Below are 20510 nucleotides of genomic sequence, written 5' to 3'. Positions count from 1 at the left end.
TATGGGCTAATAGACAACATCAAAATCAAAGTTGTTCAGACGTTTCAGAGACCTTGTAGGTGGTTTAACGTTGAAATGAGTCCAACAAACTGTGATTTTCACTTTAAGGTGACCTGCTGACTGTATTGTTAGGTAAGAATGTGGAAGGGATGACTGGGTTCTGACCGTGTTTTTGGGTGAGGGTGTGGAGGCGCTGACCAGGCTGAAAGGGCTGCTCCCTGTCCTGTCGCTGTAGTCTGGCGGCGGCAGCAAAACAGGCTCCTCCTCCTCCTGTTCCGGAAGACTGGCCACACTCAGACGACGCACCGGTGTCCCCAAACTGTAGACATAGACAGATACACACAAATGTTAGGACTTTACCTGGCCCAAAATAACCTTGTTTCTAGACACTTCTTGAAAGCCCCCTATAGATTTGAGAGGGTAGGTGTAAGCAATATCATAAGATCATCACATGGCTATATGTGTCTTACCTGTTTGAGATCAGTGGTTCATTGTAAGGTCGGCAGTAAGATGAGGGAAACCAGCCCCGCCTGAAACAAACACAGACACACCAAAATATTAGCCCAATAAAACAACAATGAAGAACATCACAACTAAAAAGAACAGTTCTTCTCACTTGCAGTAAGCCAAATGTCCCTGAAGGTATGTCAAACACACATCAAACATATGATAGATTCAGCTTCAAAAACACTGTTTCAAGTTGAGAAGTACAGAAATTGTTCCCAAGTGAGTAAATATCAATTTTTTTATAATCTCAAATATTATACTAATATTAAACGGGTTGCTAAGAAACAAATTTTCTCTGTTTACTTGTATGTTCCAAGTCCCTGTCCTTGACAACCTGTCACTGATAACATTAAAAGCAACTTCAATTTCATCCACTAGGTAGCCTAGTGGTTAGAGTGTTGGGCCAGTAACTGAAAGGTTGCTAGATCAAATCCCTGAGCTGACAAGGTAAAAATCTGTTGTTCTGTCCCTGAACAAGACAGTTAACCCACTGTTCCTAGTCTGTCATTGTAAGTAAGAATTTGATCATAACTGACTTGCCTAGTTATAAAATTAAACTCCCAAAGCTGTAATAATGTCTGTCTATGCCAAAGGGACAGGAAATTGACTTTCTTTGCTAATTTGTTTCAGAAAGAAAATGTCAGTAGGCAGACTAACATCTCTGCTTAAAGCTTAAATCTCTCTCTTCTCTCCCCCCCTTTATTGGCATGATCTAAATATGTACATATTTTTTGAGATGCAAAGCTTACTTTGGAGATTTACAATATTAACATAATTAATAATCAATATTGTCAACGGGACAACAGTAACAACAACAACCAAGGGTCAAAATAACCATACATTGAACAATAACAATTAGCATAGAGGACATGTGCAGGTTGGTTGGTCTGTCAGACTCTGTCCCTCATCTTATCTGGCTCTCTCTCCCTGATCGTTCACGTACATATGAGCACTAATGACTTTAATGAACAGCTAGAAGAAGGGAGATACAGCCATACAGTAGACTAGCCATAAAAGCATAAACACATAATTACTAAGTTGGCTTTGAGCCATCGTTCTCTGTGGCCTTAACAAAAGATAATGGGTGCGCTACATTCAGCTGGTACCACGCTCTACCTTTACTGTATTCAGAGATGAAAGAACATAAACAAAGATGGCGTTTCAAGAAGACGGGTTGGCATTCATCCTTTTCTCTCCACACAGTCTGTGTATGCGTAGAAATCACAATCGCCAATGGTCTTTCAAAGGTGTGGTTTGACCAAACTACCTTTTAACAACCCCTCACCACCCTCTCACACGTTGAATTTCTTGTTGCGTTTCCACATCAACATTCATCATTATATGTCCCAAAAAACCAACCAGCCAAGTGAGGCCACCAACAAGATGGAGAGCAAAGCCATGTGTCCCTAAGAGCTCAGTTACTTTCTACCGCTTACAGTTGTGGTAGCTAGCAAGCTTAGGGTAATAGTGGTATAACCTCTAGCACTGTGACAGATTGCATAACTTCACTGAGAGACCTTAGATCTGCGTCCGAGTCTTCTCCTGGTTAATAAGCCTTAATTAGGGTGTAATAAATCTTTGTAAAATTGTAATAAAGTTGAACAAAATCTCAATACACAGTGACTCACTGCCAGGTCAATAAGCCTCTAAAAATGTGTAATAAACCTTCATAAAGCCTCATAAACCCTAAATAACCAGTAAATAGTGACTTACTGCCATGTCTTCTCCAGGCTAGAAAGCGTTTATAAAGGTGTAATAATGCTTCATGAAGTGACTTACTGCTGGGTCTTCTCCAGCTCTCCGTATAGCCATCCGTCCTTCTCCTCCTTGATGAGCAGTATGATGATGTCACCATCATCAAAGGACAGGAGTGTGTCGTTGTTGCCGGCCGTGTGGGGGAAGATGGTCCTGACCCGTGGCTTCCTGCCCACGTTCAGCCCAGAACCCATCGACACTGACCGGGATAGAGACAGGCTTCCACTGTTCTCCATACTGCCCTGGTCTGGAAGGTCAAAGTTCAAGTTCAATATGTTTTATTATCAAAATGTAGAAAGACAGCAAGTACTCGCTGAAATATTTTATATTTACAATAGCAGAGTTCAAAATAATACATGGATAAGTATATCACGGAGGAACGAGACATGGCTTATAGCTAGTGATTTATAACCCTGGTCTAAATGGCCACACGGAGAAGAACTATTGCATCATTAAAGAGGGGAATTGGTTTTGCAGCAGAATCTTCTGTGTAATTTAGACATTCAATAAGAGAAGACATGGAGAACAAACACTAGATGAAGTAAGAATAGATACATTAGCAGGATTAATGGATACATGCAGCACAACTTGAAGGAAATTAAGATGCCATCCTGAACCTTCTTTTAAGATTTCCGTATATATTCTGTCGAGCAGACGTACTCAATAATGTCCCAGCGCACAAGATAAAATATTTCCAAACAAGATTACATGTAGATTAGGACAGCCACCAAATGCTATACTGTCATCTTTTTTATCAATTTGTATAGATCAGATTACGAAAGGCAGCATACTTACATGGGGAAAGAGGTATGGGACTCGTAAAGCTAAACAGAATCTCTGTATTAACTAACAGCTACCAAAACATAATATTTTCAATTTTTTTATACAGAGTACAACTACACACACAATGTAACACATATTCAAACTTCAATCCAAAGACTGAAGCCTAAGGTGTGAGGCTGCAGTAGTACCTGAGTTGTGGTCTGATGTAGATGTAGATGTGGATGTGAAGGAGGCGTGGGGGACGTCCTGGTTGAACATATTAGCCAGTGGACTGGTCTGGGCCTTCAGCTGGGGGGCTGGTGGGGGAACCATCGGGTCCCTGTTGTTCTGAGGACAGAGAAAACATAAAACATGAAAGCCACAGTACATGCAATGCATCTAGAAGAGCAAATACCATTTGTGACTCGTTTCAGGAAACTAGGCGTATGTCGCGCGTCACTACTTCCCAGGAGAGGCATTTGAACATTTATTTTAAACATCTTTTTTTTTTTGATTGGCTGAGATAATGGATGGGCTGGACATGCACGCTTCTGTCTATAACATAAGCTGCTCAGTATGTGTAGGTAGTCCTTTCTAACGTGTTTAAAAAAAAAAGATATCACGAAGAACTGCAAAAGTGTTGCTAATTCTCTCCACTTTCTGGAGGACCGAGTTTTGAAATCAGTGGAATACCTGGTGGAAGCAGAGTATGATAGCTAAGGAGACGGAGAAAATCCGGGCATTTGATTGCAAATATCCGGAGGGAGTCGAAAAGAGAACACACAGAAGGCTGTATAAAACTCCTGTCTACGGATTACATCTTCAAACTAAGGGCAACCATGGCATCCGTGACAGAGAGGGAGAAGCGTTTATCCATGTACACGGGTAAGAGAGTCTAGCTAGCTACATTTTCAGATATTATACGTTTTTGTCAGAAAGTCGTTTTCATTGCAAGTTAAAGCATACTGTTAGCTGGCTCGCTAGTAATAGTAATAATATTGTTTGTATCTCAGAGCCATTTGCATTCCTAGTTATAGCCTAATGTTACCTAGCTAGCTAACTTTGAACCTAGTTGGTTAGCTTTAGCTACCTGCAGATTCATGCAGGGTAGTAACGTTATGAGTTGCGATTATGGTTCATAGTTTAGCTAGTTACATGCTTAAACAAAAGACTCTACTATGCAAGTAACCATTTCAGTGTCGTTTACACCTATCTATGCTGTGCAATGTGACAAATAAACTTAGATTTTATTTGATATAGTGTGTATTTACCTGACGGTAATGTGAAGAACAACATGACCTGCACCAAAGTCAAATTAAAATATAACGTTAGGCCAACGAGACAGTGTTCAAGTTTGAAAACTCTCCTGTAGAATGCCCTGCTTTTATTTCGTCACACTCACAACTGTAAGCTATTTTCTGTAATTAGCTTGCCATTAACTTGTAAATAATGATCTTGTTGTGAGTTTATTTTCCTGTAATAATGAATACAAATTAGCTAAAGTTAAGACGTCGTCAGCCATATGATATGGTCATTGTTTGAACTGTCTAGCCAGCTAACTTAACGTTCGCTAACAAGCTAGAAACTAACCAAAACATTGTTTAGAAAGCTGCTTTCACTTGCCTGGTTTGCTAGATTGACATATACTGAAAAATGTTTAAAAAACGGGTGGGTTTATTGGTGTTAAAATACACCAGTTATGCTATTTTGGACCACCACGCTGCTGATATCATGCAGCCTTTCGTTTTTGTGTTTCTACTTTTTCATAACGACAACGACAAGTTAAGTTTGATGTCGGACGACAATAGAATGTTCATTATGTCACTGCAACAACTGTCTACAGACATGTCGATAGATGTAGTATAAATCAGTCTTTAGTCTTGAAATAGTTGGTTGTTTAGTACACTACTGTACTCACTCTGTTTAGCACATGGCCTCACATGTGAACCCTTAAAGAGGTGGGTGGGGCTAAGGCTTAAAACCTGTTGAGGACAGAGGGCGCTATTTACACTTTGGGGGAAAATCGTGCCCAATTTAAACGGCCTCGTACTCTATTCTTGCTCGTACAATATGCATATTATTATTACTATTGGATAGAAAACACTCTCAAGTTTCTAAAACCGTTTGAATTATATCTGTGAGTAAAACAGAACTTATTTTGCAGCATACTTCCTGTCAGAAAGTGAAAAATCTCAAATCGAGGCTCTGTTCCAGGGCCTCCCTATAATTTTGCTTGAGATTTGTGACTATACATGCACTTCATACGCCTTCCACTAGATGTCAATAGGCTGTGAGAGGTGAAATGGGGTCTCAATCTCTTTCTATGGTCAAAAGAGACAGCTTGGAATGACATGACCCCATAATTTGTTTGTTCAGGAAGCGCATAAAGCAATCGTTATAGACGTCTTATATCTCCGGCTTTGATTTTATTTGATAAATTTGAAGATATCATCGTAAAGTATGTTTTTTCAATATAGTTTTATTAGATTATTGAAATTTTTTCGGGACGTTAGACGTGTTGCGTTCTTTGCGTTTGGTGAAGATGGACAGCTTAGCGCCACTTGGCTAGTTTTGCTTGCTAATTCGCGAGGGAAAAAGGCCATTCTAAAACCAGACAACGATTGTTCCCGACAAAGGACCCCTTGTACAACATTCTGATGGAAGATCATCAAAAGTAGGACCCATTTTATGATGCTATTTCATATATCTGTCGAACATGTGTACTATTAGGTAGCGCCCAGATTTTGGGCACACTCTCGCTATAACGTAAGCTGGATGTCGTAATGAAGTTATTTTTAGAATTCTAACACGGCGATTGCATTAAGAACTAGTGTATCTATCATTTCCTATACAACATGTATTTTTTAGTCATGTTTATGAATAGTTATTTGGTCAGAATAGGTGAGTTTTAGAAAAATATCTGCACATTCTGGGAAAAAGATGCTATGTTAGCACAATGTATAACCACTGATTTCAGCTCTAAATATGCACATTTTCGAACAAAACATAAGTGTATGTATAACCTGATGTTATAGGACTGTCATCTGATGAAGCTTATCAAGGTTAGTCAAAAATTATATATCTTTTGCTGGTTTGTTACGATCGCTAACTGTTGCTGCTGGTAAATGGCTTGTGTTTCTGGCTATTGTGGTAAGCTAATATAATGCTATATTGTGTTTTCGCTGTAAAACACTTAAAAAATCTGAAATATTGGCTGGATTCACAAGATGCTTGTCTTTCATTTGCTGTACACCATGCATTTTTCAGAAATGTTTTATGATGAGTATATAGGTATTCCACGTTGGTCTCTATAATTACTCTGGCTGCTTCGGTCCTATTGTTGACGGTAGCTGTGATGGTAGCTGCAACGTAAAACTGATTTATAGCTCAAATATGCAAATTTTTCGAACAAAACATAGATTTATTGTGTAACATGTTATAAGACTGTCATCTGATGAAGTTGTTTCTTGGTTAGTTTGGTTGGATCTTGGTTAGTTATGTTGGTTTTGTGCATGCTACCTGTGCTGTGAAAAATGTCTGTCCTTTTTTGTATTTGGTGGTGAGCTAACATAAATATATGTGGTGTTTTCGCTGTAAAACATTTTAAACATCGGACATGTTGGCTGGATTCACAAGATGTGTATCTTTCATTTGCTGTATTGGACTTGTTAATGTGTGAAAGTTAAATATTTCTAAAAAATATTTTTTGAATTTCGCGCTCTGCCTTTTCAGTGGAATGTGGGAGGAGTTCCGCTAGCGGAACCCCGGAGCCAGACAGGTTAAAAGGGTGTGAACGATGCTGAATGGATGTAGACAAAGAAGAGCTCTTCTGTAGATGTACCAAAACAAGGGACATTTTCTCAAATGTGGGGTTACAAGTTTATCAACTTTCAAAGCAGAATTACTTTCCCATTGTTCCTCAACTGTAGTGTATGATATACCATTTTCTAGCTCGGAATCTCTACTTTCATCCAATTTAAAAAACACAATTTCAAATTTTGCTACATAAGACCAAATTGTCCCGGTCGGTCACACTTATGAGAAGAGGCAAGTCTTGAAACCAAACAAAGAGGTGAATGATTATATGTTGTCCTTCTCTTGTAATAGTATTGTAACAACAATGTAATAACTGCCATAACGTCACACTGACATCCCACTCACCCTGTTGTAGCGTTCGACGAGAGGCGAGGCTTCTGGGGTCCCAGACATGGGGGTGCGGAGCCCCTCTAGCATGGTCAATACTGTGTCGGGGACCTTGGTGGCATCTTTGCATTTATCCTGCCAGCTGGGCAGCTTCACTGCCAGCAGCTCTTTGGCCTACAGGGCAGATAGATACAAACAGATACAAACAGGTTATAAAGGAATAATAAAGCTTTATAAAGCATTCATAACCAGCCGTGTTGGGGGATGGAGTAAAGTCACATCTTACTTGTTCAAACAGGGTAGTATTACTACAGTTACTTTGTCAAACAATGTGTGAGTTACTTTCAGAATCATATCTCTACCGGGTATGTGTTTCCATGATCTGATATTGACTTGTTTCCTCATTTAGTAGTTGAGCAAGCGGAGAAAGGCTGTTTGGAGAAATGTCATGACACCTGCTGTCCATAGAAAGGTATAGAGGGTGCACCTCTGATTTTGCCATCGATCGCTTCTGTGATAGCAAAGCCCATAGAGGGATTTCCCGCCTAGTGGCAAGTGTGCCCTAGATGGCGTCGATAGAGATGGCAGGTTCGCTTCAAGTCTTTAGGAAACTGTGCAGTATTTTGTTATTTATGTATTATTTATTACATTGTTAGTCCAGTGTTATTACATACAACAGGGAAGAACTATTGGATATCAGAGAGATGTCAATTTAAAAGCACAAAGACCAGGAATACAACTTTCCCAAAGCGGATCCTTTGTCTGCACCTCCCAGGGCTTTTGAGATGATTCCAGAGGCCGACCCAAAACAACGCCCCTGGAGGAGAGAGTGCCGGAGCGGTCTTCTAGTGAGGCTTCGGATGCGCGCACACCACCCACCGCTCCAGAGTATATTACTCACTAATGTCCAGTCCCTATTTAACAAAGTCTACGAAATCTGGGCAAGAGTTGCTTTCCAAAGAGATATCCGGGATTGTAACATACTCTATTTCATGGAAACACGGCTATCTGGGGACATGCTGTCGAAGTCCATACAGCCAATGGGATTTTCAGTGCATCACGCTGACAGGAATAAACATCTCTCCGGTAAGAAGAAGGGCGGGGGGTGTATGTTTCATGATTAACGACTCATGGTGTAATTGTAACAACATACAGGAACCTAAGTCCTTTTGTTCACCTGACCTAGAATTTCTCACAATCAAATGCAGACCGTATTATCTCCCAAGAGAACTCTCTTCGGTTATCGTCACAGCCGTGTATATTCCCCCGCAAGCAGATACCAAGACGGTCATCAAGGAACTTCACTGGACTTTATACAAACTGGAAACCATATATCCTGAGGTGTATTTATTGTAGCTGGGGATTTTAACAAAGCTAATTTGAGAACAAGGCTACCTAAATTCTATCAGCATATTGATTGTTGACCACCAGCGAGTAACACACTCGACCATTGCTACTCTAACTTCCGCGATGCATACAAGGCCCTTCCCCGCCCTCCTTTGGCAAAACTGACCATGACTCCATCTTGTTGCTCCCCTCCTATGGGCAGAAACTAAAAACAGGAAGTGCCCGTGCTTAGGTCTATCCAACGCTGGTCTGACCAATTGGATTCCAGATGTACCCTCTGTGACTATTAAAACATTCCCTAACCAGAAACCGTGGCTTGATGGCAGCATTTGTGCAAAGCTGAAAGCACGTACCACCCATTCAATCATGGCAAGGCGACTGGAAATATGACCAAATACAAACAGTGTAGGTAGTCCCTTCATAAGGCAATGAAACAAGCAAACTGTCAGTATAGAGACAAAATGGAGTCGCAATTCAACGGCTCAAACACGAGACGTATGTGGCAGGGTCTACAGACAATCACGGATTACAAATAGAAAACCAGCTCCGTCGCGGACATCGACGTCTTGCTTCCAGACAAATTAAACAACTTCTTTGAGCGCTTTGAGGACAATACAGTGCCAGCGACGCGGCCCACTACCAAAGACTGTGGGCTCTCCTCCTCTGTGGCCGACATGAGTAAAAGATTTAAACGTGTTAACCCTTGCAAGGCTGCCGGCCCATACGGCATCCCTAGCCACGTCCTCAGAGCATGCACAGACCAGCTGGCTGGTGTGTTTACGGACATATTAAATCAATCCCTATCCCAGTCTGCTGTCCCCATATACTTCAAGAGGGCCACCATTGTTCCTGTTCCCAAGAAAGCGAAGGTAACTGAACTAAATTACTATCGTAGCTCTCACTTCTGTCATCATGAAGTGCTTTGAGAGACTAGTCAAGGATCATATCACCTCTACCCTACCTGGCACCCTAGACCCACTTCAATTTTCTTACCGCCCCAATAAGTCCACAGATGATGCAATCGCCATCACACTGCCCTATCCCATCTGGACAAGAGGAATACCTATGTAAGAATGCTGTTCATTGACTACAGCTCAGCATTCAACACCCTAGTACCCTCAAAACTCGTCATTAGGCTTGAGACCCTGGGTCTCGACCCTGCCCTGTGCAACTGGGTCCTGGACTTTCTGACGGGCCACCCCCAGGTGGTGAAGGTAGAAAACAACATCTCCACTCCACTGATCCTCAACACTGGGGCCCCACAAGGGTGCATTCTCAGGCCCCTCCTTAACTCCCTGTTCACCCACGACTGTGAGGCCATGCACGGGTCCAACTAAATCCTCAAGTTTACAGATGATAACAGTGGTAGGCTTGATTACCAACAACAATGAGACAGCCTACAGGGAGGAGGTGAGGGCCCTCGGAGTGTGCTGTCAGGAAAATAGCCTCACTCAATTTCAGCAAAACAAAAGAGATGATTGTGGACTTGATGATTGAAACCGCAAAGGGAGCACCCCTCTATCCACATCGATGGGACAGCAGTGGAGAAGGTGGAAAGTTAAGTTCCTCAGTGTTCATATCACCTACAAATTGAAATGGTTCACACACACAGACAGTGTGGCGAAAAAGGCGCTTCCATCCAGAAGGCGAGGTCAGTTCAGGTGCATCAAAGCTGGGACAGAGAGATTGAAAAACAGCTTCTATCTCAAGGCCATCAGATTGTTAAACAGCCACCACTAGCAGAGGTGGCTGCCTATCTACAGACTTGATATCATTGGCCACTTTAATAAATGGAACATTAGTCACTTTAACAATGCCACTTTAAGAATGTTTACTTATCTCTTATTACTCATCTCATATGTATATAATGTGTACTGTATCCTTCACTATCTATTCTTTACTATCTATTGCATCTTAGCCGCTCTGTCACTGCTCATCCATATATTTTATACTTATATATTCTTATCCCATTCCTTTACTAAATTGTATGTATTCGGGTTTGTTGTGGAATGGTTAGATATTACCTGTTAGATACTGCTGCACTGTCGGATCTAGAAGCATAAGCATTTCGCTACACTCACAATAACATCTGCTAACCATGTGTATGTGACCAATAAAATTTGATTTGATCTCTTTGGGTCTGTGTACAGTCATGGCCAAAAGTTTTGAGAATGACACAAATTTTAATTTCCACAAAGTTTGCTGCTTCAGTGTCTTTAGATATTTTTGTCAGATGTTACTATGGAATACTTAAGTATAATTACAAGCATCTCATAAGTGTCAAAGGCTTTTATTGACCATTACATGAAGTTGATGCAAAGAGTCAATATTTGCAGTGTTGACCCTTCTTTTTCAAAACCTCTGCAATCCACCCTGGCATGCTGACAATTAACTTCTGGGCCACATCCTGACTGATGGCAGCCCATTCTTGCATAATCAATGCTTGGAGTTTGACAGAATTTGTAGGTTTTTGTTTGTCCACCTGCCTCTTGAGGATTAACAACAAGTTCTCAATGGGATTACGGTCTGGGGAGTTTCCTGGCCATGGACCCAAAATATTAATGTTTTGTTCCCCGAGCCACTTAGTTATCACTTTTGCCGTATGGCAAGGTGCTCCAACATGCTGGGATAGGCATTGTTCGTCAACAAACTGTTCCTGGATGGTTGGGAGAAGTTGCTCTCGGAGGATATGTTGGTACCATTCTTTATTCATGGCTGTGTTCTTAGGCAAAATTGTGAGTGAGCCCACTTTCTTGGCTGAGAAGCAACCCCACACATGAATGTTGTCAGGACGCTTTACTGTTGGCATGACACAGGACTGATGGTAGCGCTCACCTTGTCTTCTCCGGACAAGATTTTCTCCGGATGCCCCAAACAATCGGAAAGGGGATTCATCAGAGAAAATGACTTTACCCCAGTCCTCAATAGTCCAATCCCTGTACCTTTTGCAGAATATCAGTCTGTCCCTGATGTTTTTCCTGGAGAGAAGTGGCTTCTTTGCTGCCCTTCTTGACACCAGGCCATCCTCCAAAAGTCTTCGCCTCACTGTGCGTGCAGATGCACTCACACCTGCCTGCTGCCATTCCTGAGCAAGCTCTGTACTGATGGTGCCCCGATCCCGCAGCTGAATCAACTTTAGGAGACAGTCCTAGCGCTTGCTGGACTTTCTTGGGCGCCCTGAAGCCTTCTTCACAACAGTTGAACCGCTCTCTTTGAAGTTCTTGATGATCCGATAAATGGTTGATTTAGGTGCAATCTTACTGGCAGCAAGATCCTTGCCTGTGAAGCCCTTTTTGTGCAAAGCAATGATGACGGCACGTGTTTCCTTGCAGTTGACCACGATTGACAGAGGAAGAACAATGATTCCAAGCACCACCCTCCGTTTGAAGCTTCCAGTCTGTTATTCAAACTCAATCAGCATGACAGAGTGATCTCCAGCCTTGTCCTCGTCAACACTCACACCTGTGTTAACGAGAGAATCACTGACATGATGTCAGCTGGTCCTTTTGTGGCAGGGCTGAAATGCAGTGGAAATGTTTTTGGGGGATTCAGTTCATTTGCATGGCAAAGAGGGACAATTCATCTGATCACTCTTCATAACATTCTGGAGTATATGCAAATTGCCATCATACAAACTGAGGCAGCAGATTTTGTGAAAGTTAATATTTGTGTCATTCTCAAAACTTTTGGCCACGACTGTACTTGTGGTTTATAACCAGAACTGGCGGCTTGAAATAAAGACTTTGAATGAAAAGATAGGAAAGCTGTACCGATGTAAGCCTACTCTATATATAGATAATCAAGCAGCCCATATATAGCGCAGGACTTGAAGTCTAGCACAGGAAAGCAGCGCCACAGATTTAAGGAGAAACTAGTGATCAAACCAGAGTTAGTAAATAGCCTATCTTTGGTAAAGCGCACGCTGCTTGCCTTGCTCCCTCAACATTCAAACAAACAGCGAGATTTGGAGATGTTTTTCATGAAAGAACGCGTTACGTTCCACACAAAGTAATATTTTAAAGTAGCATGTTACTTGTGTTAAATATAACAAGTGATATGTAATGTATTACTTTTCCAAGTAACTAATCCCAACACTGGTAACCATTGACTTATATGGCCAGGTTAGGAGGAGCAGTGGTTGCAGTGCTGAACAACACATAGCATCTCAGCCATATCAACCCCAAGGTGGGCATGATGCCTCAAGGGAGGGCACAAATCTGGGACAACCAATAGTGTCCATTCTGGTGGATTTAAATTCTGTTGTTGATGATGTGAATTCTCCCCGCTGTGTATGATGATGCCATATCACTGAGTCTACCTTTAAGACAAGCTTAACTAAAGGACTAAATGTTAACTAAAGGACTCAAGAACTAAAGGACTAAAGGTTAACTAAAGGTTAACTAAAGGACCCTTCCGTGCAGTACTGCAGTACCTTCTCGTGGAAGGTGGTGACATGGTAAGAGAACGTGCAGTGTTTGTCGACCAGGAAGCAGAATCGTCTCTTCTCCTCCAGGAGGGCCTCTCTGCAGCCGTCAGCGATGAACTTCTGCATGTCACTCTGCCGTGACGAGATGGTCTCTATATACTGAGGGGAAGAGGAGGAAGGGAGACAGGTCAGTAAAGGGGGGCACGGGGGGTCAAAAAGGGTTAAATACTGTGGGGTGGGGGAGGGGACAGGTTATTAAGGGTTATGGGTTACTGTGGGGTGGGGTGGGGACAATATGTATGAGATTGTCTCCAGACACCCTCTATGGAAAAAAAAACATTAATTTCACATGTGCACACGTGATCTCATGCAGGAAATCTAAGGACGTCTCAAGGTTTTGCTCGCCTGAGGAAGAGCATCTCATGATGTAGATCTTCGTAGTTCTCTATTTACCAACAAAAACCGATGCTGGCACTAAGACTGCACTCAATGAGCTGTATACGGCCATAAGCAAACACGAAAAATGCTCATCCAGAGGCGGCACTCCTAGTGGCCGGGGACATTAATGCAGGGAAATTTAAATCAATTTTACCTAATTTCTACCAGCATGTAAAATGTGTAAAACTCTAGACCAGCTTTACTTCGCATACAAAGCTCTCCCTCGCCATCCATTTGGCAAATCTGACCATAATTCTATCTTCCTGATTCCTGCTTACAAGCAAAAACTAAAGCAACAAGCACCAGTGACTTGGGCAATAAAAAATTGGTCAGATGAAGCAGATGCTAAGCTACAGGACTGTTTTGCTAGCACAGACTGGAATGTGTTCCGGGATTCTTCCGATGGCATTGAGAAGTACACCACACCAGTCACTGGCTTCATCAATAAGTGCATCGATGACGTTGTCCCCCACTGTGACTGTACGTACATACCCCAACCAGAAGCCATGGATTACAGGCAACATTCGCACTGAGCTAAAGGGTAGAGCTGCCGTTTCAAGGAGCGGGACTAACCCAGAACCTTATAAGAAATCCCGCTATGCTCTCCGACAAACCATCAAACAGGCAAAGTGTCAATACATGACTAAGATCGAATCATACTACACCGGCTCCGACGCTCGTCGGATGTGTCAGGGCTTGCAAACTATTACAGACTAAAAAGGGAAGCACAGCCGAGAGCTGCCCAGTGACACGAGTCTACCAGACGAGCTAAATAACTTATTCTATGCTCGCTTCGAGGCAAGTAACACTGAAACATGCATGTGAGCATTGGCTGTTCCGGACGACTGTGTGATCATGCTCGCCGCAGCCGATGTGAGTAAGAACTTTAAACAGGTCAACAATCACAAGGCCGCAGGGCCAGACGGATTAGCAGGACGTGTACTCTGAGCATGCACTGACCAACGGGCAATTGTCTTCACTGACATGTTCAACCTCTCCCTGTGTGAGTCCGTAATGTCAACATGTTTCAAGCAGACCACCATAGTCCCTGTGCCCATGAACACTAAGGTAATCTGCCTAAATGACTACTGACCCGTAGCACTTACATCTGTAGCCATGAAGTTCTTTGAAGGGCTGGTCATGGCTCACATCAACACCATTATCCCAGAAACCCTAGACCCACTCCAATTTGCATACCGCCCAAACAGATCCACAGATGATGCAATCTCTACTGCACTCCACACTGCCCTTTCACACCTGAACAAAAGGAACACCTGTGTGAGAATGCTATTCATTGACTACAGCTCAGTGTTCAACGCCATAGTGCGATCAAAGCTCATCACTAAGCTAAGGACCCTGGGACTAAACACCTCCCTCTCCAATTGGATCCTGGACTTCCTTACTGGCCACCACCAGGTGGTAAGGGTAGGTAACAACACACCTGCCACGCTGATCCTCAACACGGGGGCCCTTCTGGGGTGCGTGCTCAGTCCGCTCCTGTACTCCCTGTTCACTCATGACTGCACGGCCAGGCACGACTCCAACACCATCATTAAGTTTGCAGATGACACAACAGTTGTAGGCCTGATCATCGACAATGATGAGACATCCTTTAGGGAGGAGGTCAGAGACATGACCGTGTGGTGCAAGGAAAACAACCTCTCCCTCAACGTGATCAAGACAAAGGAGTTGATTGTGGACTATAGGAAAACGAGGACCGAGCACACCCCCATTCTCATCGACAGGGCTGTAGTGGAGCAGGTTGACAGCTTCAAGTTCCTTGGCGTCCACATTACCAACAAACAAACCTGGTCCAAGCACACCAAGACAGTCGTGAAGAAGGCACGACAAAACCTATTACCCCTCAGGAGACTGAAAAGATTTGGCATTTGTCCTCAGATCCTCAAAAGGTGTTAAAGCTGCACCATTGAGGCCATCCTGACGTGTTGCATCACTGCCTGGTATGGCAACTGCTGGGCCTCCGACCACAAGGCACTACAGAGGGTAGTGTGTATGGCCGAGTACATCACCAGGGCCAAGCTTCCTGCCATCCTGTACCTCTATACCAGGCGGCGTCACAGGAAGGCCCTAAAAATTAAAGACTCCAGCTACCCTTGTGATAGACTGTTCTCTCTGCTACCACACGGCAAGCGGTACCGGAGCGCCAAGTCTAGGTCCAAGAGGCTTCTAAACAGCTTCTATCCCCAAGCCATGAACATCTAATCAAATGACTACCCAGACTATTTGCATTGCCCCCCCCCCCCCCCTCTATGCTGCTGCCACTCTGTTATTATCTATGCATAGTCACTTTAATAACTCTACCTACATGTATATATTACCTCTATCTTGACACCGGTTCCCCCGCACATTGACTCTGTACCGGTACCCCCTGTATATAGCCTCGCTATTGTTATTTTACTGCTGCTCTTTAATTATTTTTTACTTTTATCTCTTACTTTTTTAAGGTATTTTCTTAACTGCATTGTTGGTTAAGGGCTTGTAATTAAGCATTTCACTGTTGTATTCAGCACGTGACAAATACATTTTGATTTGATATTTCCTTTAAAGCAGTCACCATGTAATTGAAATACTCACTTTCCTACCAGACTATCAGGTCAGTGAGTGTGATGGATCAGCTACAGTAAGTTGCTGTGAATTTGACAAAAACCCACTTGTAACTACTGTGGTTAACCTGATGAGGACAGAGGGCGCTGTTTTCACTTTGGGGGAAAATCGTGCCCAATTTAAACGGCCTCGTACTCAATTCTTGCTCGTACAATATGCATATTATTAGTACTATTGGATAGAAAACACTCTCTAGTTTCTAAAACCGTTTGAATTTTGTCTGTGAGTAAAACAGAACTCATTTGGCAGCACACTTTCTGACCAGGAAGTGGAAAGTCTGAAAATGATGCTCTGTTCAAGGGCCTGCCTATAAATGGGCATGATACGTATGAGTATACATGCACGTCATACACCTTCCCCTAGATGTCAAGAGGAAGTGAGAGAAGAAATGAAGTGATTATCTTGGTCTGAGGAGGAATAAATCCTCTTGGAATGACGTGTCTGCCATTTCCTGTTTTCTGGAAAGCGCGAAGATGAACCTGGAATTGCCTTCTGGAAAGCTGTCGTTATAGGCGAATACTATCTCCGGCTTTGATTTTATTTGACACATGTCACAATATCATCGTAAAGTATGTTTTTTCAATATAGTTTTATTAGATTATTGAAATTTTTTCGGGACGTTAGGCGTGTTGCGTTGTCTGTGTTTGTTGACGATGGAGAGCTTCGCGCCACTTGGCCAGTGTGCTTGCTAATTCAAGAGGGAAAAACGATGTTCTAAATCCAAACAACGACTGTTCTGGACAAAGGACCCCTTGTACAACATTCTGATGGAAGATCACCAAAAGTAGCATTTTGTGATGCTATTTCATTTATCTGTCGAACTGTGTACTAGTAGTTTTGCGCCCAGGTTTTGGCCACTCTCTCGCTATAACATAAGCCTTATGTCGTAATGAAGATATTTTTAGAATTCTAACACTGCGATTGCATTAAGAACTAGTGTATCTATCATTTCCTATACAGCATGTATTTTTTTGTAATGTTTATGAATAGCTATTTGGTCAAAATAGGTGAGAGTCTAATAGAAATATCCGCACATTCTGGAAAAAAGATGCTACGTTAGCATTATGGATAACCACTGATTTCAGCTCTAAATATGCACATTTTCAAACAAAACATAAGTGTATGTATAACCTGATGTTATAGGACTGTCATCTGAGGAAGGTTTATGAAGGTTAGTGAAAATTAATATATTTTGCTGGTTTATTCGCTAACGCTAACGTGCCTATTGCTATCGCTAACGTGCCTTGATGAATGAATGCGGTTGTGTGGTAGGCTATTGTAGTAAGCTAATATAATGCTATATTGTGTTTTCGCTGTAAAACACTTTAAAAAAATCGGAAATATTGGCTGGATTCACAAGATGTTTGTCTTTAATTTGCTGTACACCATGTATTTTTCAGAAATGTTTTATGATGAGTATTTAGGTATTTCACGTTGGTCTCTATAATTACTCTGGCTGCTTCGGTGCTATTTCTGACGGTAGCTATGATGGTAGCAGCAATGTAAAACTGATTTATACCTCAAATATGCACATTTTTCGAACAAAACATAGATTTATTGTGTAACATGTTATAGGACTGTCATCTGATGAAGTTGTTTCTTGGTTAGTTTGGTTGGTTCTTGGTTAGTTTGGTTGGTTTCGTGCATGCTACCTGTGCTGTGAAAAATGTCTGTCCTTTTTTGTATTTGGTGGTGAGCTAACATAAATATATGTGGTGTTTTCGCTGTAAAACATTTTAAAAATCGGACATGTTGACTGGATTCACAAGATGTGTATCTTTCATTTGCTGTATTGGACTTGTTAATGTGTGAAAGTTAAATATTTCTAAAAAATATTTTTTTAATTTCGCGCTCTGCCTTTTCAGTGGAATGTGGGAGGAGTTCCGCTAGCGGAACGCCGGGGCTAGAAAGGTTTTAACACTAAGTTATTGAAATGTAAACATGACCTTCCTGTGAACAAGCTGCCATTAACCCTTTCATGCGTGAGTTCCAAATATCTCTAACGGTCGCCCCAGCGTGAGTTTTTTCATGCACGTGATATTAGAACGTTCTCTCCATTCCAGAATGTGTTTGTTATGTAACAGTACATTTCATCCGCGCTGCCCTCAAACAAAAGCACGCAGCCTGTTTTTATTTGTCAATTTTAAATTATTTCTAACAAGTTTTTTATTTTCTAATAACAGTTTGAAATGAGGTGTGTTCCGCCTCATTCATTCACATAAAAGTAGTCATTTTTACTTTTGCGGACCAATTAATTTTTTTGACATTTCTGACCCGGACAAAATTCCCCAAACACTTCTCAATTGTTTGTGCAGTTCAAGTCTGCAGACATTTACTCATCTGCCGTCCTGCATACACGTGTTCATATTTTCCACCTGTCGCCTTTATCGCAATCAAAGTTGTTTTCGTTACCAATAATACCTTTGGAAATGTGTGCGTTTCTATCAAAGTGCCTTATTACGTTATAATAGTTTCTGCATGTCGTGTTATGTCGTTTCTACTGTAGCATCATGTTTTTGTGTATATTCCTTATAACCGCGGACACGCGATGTAACGTTACTCATTTCATAACATTTATGGTGTTATACTCAATGCTTAGGTAGCTAGCTACATTCTCCTATTAGCTCTGGAAAACAATGCTAATTGCGTCAGGGAAGTATTAGCATGTGTTGTATTTTGAAGCTACCCTGGCCTTATGACTCCCAAGTGGCACAGCGTCTCAGTGCTAGAGGCGTCACTCCAGACACCCATCTTCAAATCAAGACTGCGTTTCTATCAAAGTAAGTGCCTAATTACGTTATTGTGTCGTGTTATACCGTTTCTACTATAGCTCACTGTGTGAATGGAGCATAATATATTTGTATATATTCCTTATAACCGCGGACACGCGAGGTAACGTTACTCACCTTTTATGGTGTTATATTCAATCGTGCTTATGTATCTAGTTACATTATTCTATTAGTTCTGTAAAACAATGCTAAATGCGTCAGAAGTATTGGCATGTTGTATTTTGACGCTACCCTGGAAAAATTGAAAAATATCTTATACCACTTGGTCGTTTTCTGAGTGCATTCCACAAAGCTGTTTATCATCCACTGCCCCCATTTTGAGGTAATAGTCAAGAACGCAGTCTGGTTTGATGTTTCTCTGTCTGGTTTGTTTCTCTCCCGTCAGGTGGTCCACCTTCCCTGTGGCCGACATGGTTGCTGTATGGACAGTGGAGAGGACATGGACGTCTCGTTTGTCATGCCACTTTACTGCCAGCTGTTAACATTTCTTATTTTGTATAACGGGTCATTTAGGATGGTAGTAGCGTTGATGAAATGCAGTCATAGCAGCAGAACTAGAAAGCAGTCTTTACTGTCACCAGGAATGTATACATTTCACTAATTGTGGTTGTCCCCCACTCCTGGCTCTCTCTTATCCTGTAGCTCCAAGGCATAGCGATTGGTCTCTACTATGTCTCCCACCAGCTCCTCTGTCAGAAACAACTTGAAGCACTCTGCCTCAGTTGGAAATGGCAAGGGGCGTTGCACTCCAGACTGGGACTCATCAAAGCAAACACCAGGGCCAGGAGGGGTGAAACAGCAGGGCCAGGAGGGGTGAAATGACTGGTGGCCTTCCAGCTACCACAGAACTCCTGTACTTCATCCACTGTTGGTATGCCTCCATCACCACCAGCATCTTCAAAGGGAACTGGGACTTTGTCAGTGGACAAGGGAAATTCAGATTCAGGGTTCTCAATGGCTACAAGGTTGGGGGGCAGCTCCTCACTGTCACTGTCAGAATCTGATTCCTGACTTTCATACTCAGACTCATTGTCAGAATTTTTTAAAATCTCCAGAATTTCCACATTTGTTTGTTGTCTCCTTTTGAAAGACATTGCTAATGCTTCAGCTCATCTCACTAGCTACATACATAAACAACAACACTGAATGGTTTAGAGTGAGAGGGTACGTGGTTGACTGCCGGCACGCGCCACTTGTATCAATAAATCACTATCAGAAAATGTTTTGTGTGGCAATTATTTGTGTATTTACGGTTTTATTCACATGTTTTCAAATCTAGGTGACAAATCATGCATTCCGATTCTTGCACAGATTGTAATGGGCACATATTATGTGTGTAAAATACTTTTTTGAAGGTTGTACTGATTATGATGAGCTAAGCTAATTCCAGCTGTGTAGTCATGTTTGTTGACATTCAATGCATTCTGGGTTCACATAATCGTCTGTTTGACCAAATATGTTATAACAAAATGAGGTGAGTAAGAGTTCACTCGTTTTTTGAGGACTTCCGGAAATGAATGGTGGGATGTGAACGACGGTAGACGACACACCCCTTCAACATGCATACTATAAACAGACCAAACTCATCTGTCTTCTCTTATTATCTTCGGTTTCTGTGAGGAAAAAAATGCATGGCTGCGCGCTGAAACTAATCGTCGGATTACTTTCGATTTCTAAAAAGTGCTTTACCTAATTATTTCGATCAATGGTGTGCTCAC

At 42.0% G+C, this 20510-nt stretch overlaps 1 protein-coding gene and 1 long non-coding RNA gene across 2 annotated transcripts in view; one reads left to right on the top strand and one right to left on the bottom strand.

Annotated features, from left to right (window-relative positions):
• Positions 1-20510, bottom strand: part of LOC139571357 (BAR/IMD domain-containing adapter protein 2-like 1) — a 63815-nt gene that overhangs the window by 8626 nt on the left and 34679 nt on the right. Inside the window, exons 7-12 of the mRNA XM_071394154.1 lie at positions 12947-13099; positions 7186-7341; positions 3234-3372; positions 2287-2509; positions 471-530; positions 166-319 (exon numbers count right to left, since the gene is read on the bottom strand). Coding sequence (XP_071250255.1) covers positions 166-319; positions 471-530; positions 2287-2509; positions 3234-3372; positions 7186-7341; positions 12947-13099 — 885 coding nt within the window. The remainder of the gene's footprint in view (positions 1-165; positions 320-470; positions 531-2286; positions 2510-3233; positions 3373-7185; positions 7342-12946; positions 13100-20510) is intronic.
• Positions 17992-20014, top strand: LOC139571356 (uncharacterized). Its single transcript, XR_011674282.1, has 2 exons — positions 17992-18783; positions 19178-20014. It is a non-coding gene; the product is annotated as an uncharacterized lncRNA (long non-coding RNA).

The sequence above is a fragment of the Salvelinus alpinus genome, chromosome 3 (assembly GCF_045679555.1).
Source record: "Salvelinus alpinus chromosome 3, SLU_Salpinus.1, whole genome shotgun sequence".
NCBI classification, from domain to species: domain Eukaryota; kingdom Metazoa; phylum Chordata; class Actinopteri; order Salmoniformes; family Salmonidae; genus Salvelinus; species Salvelinus alpinus.
Note: the sequence above shows the minus strand (reverse complement) of the source record. Positions and strands in the feature narration are given on the sequence as shown.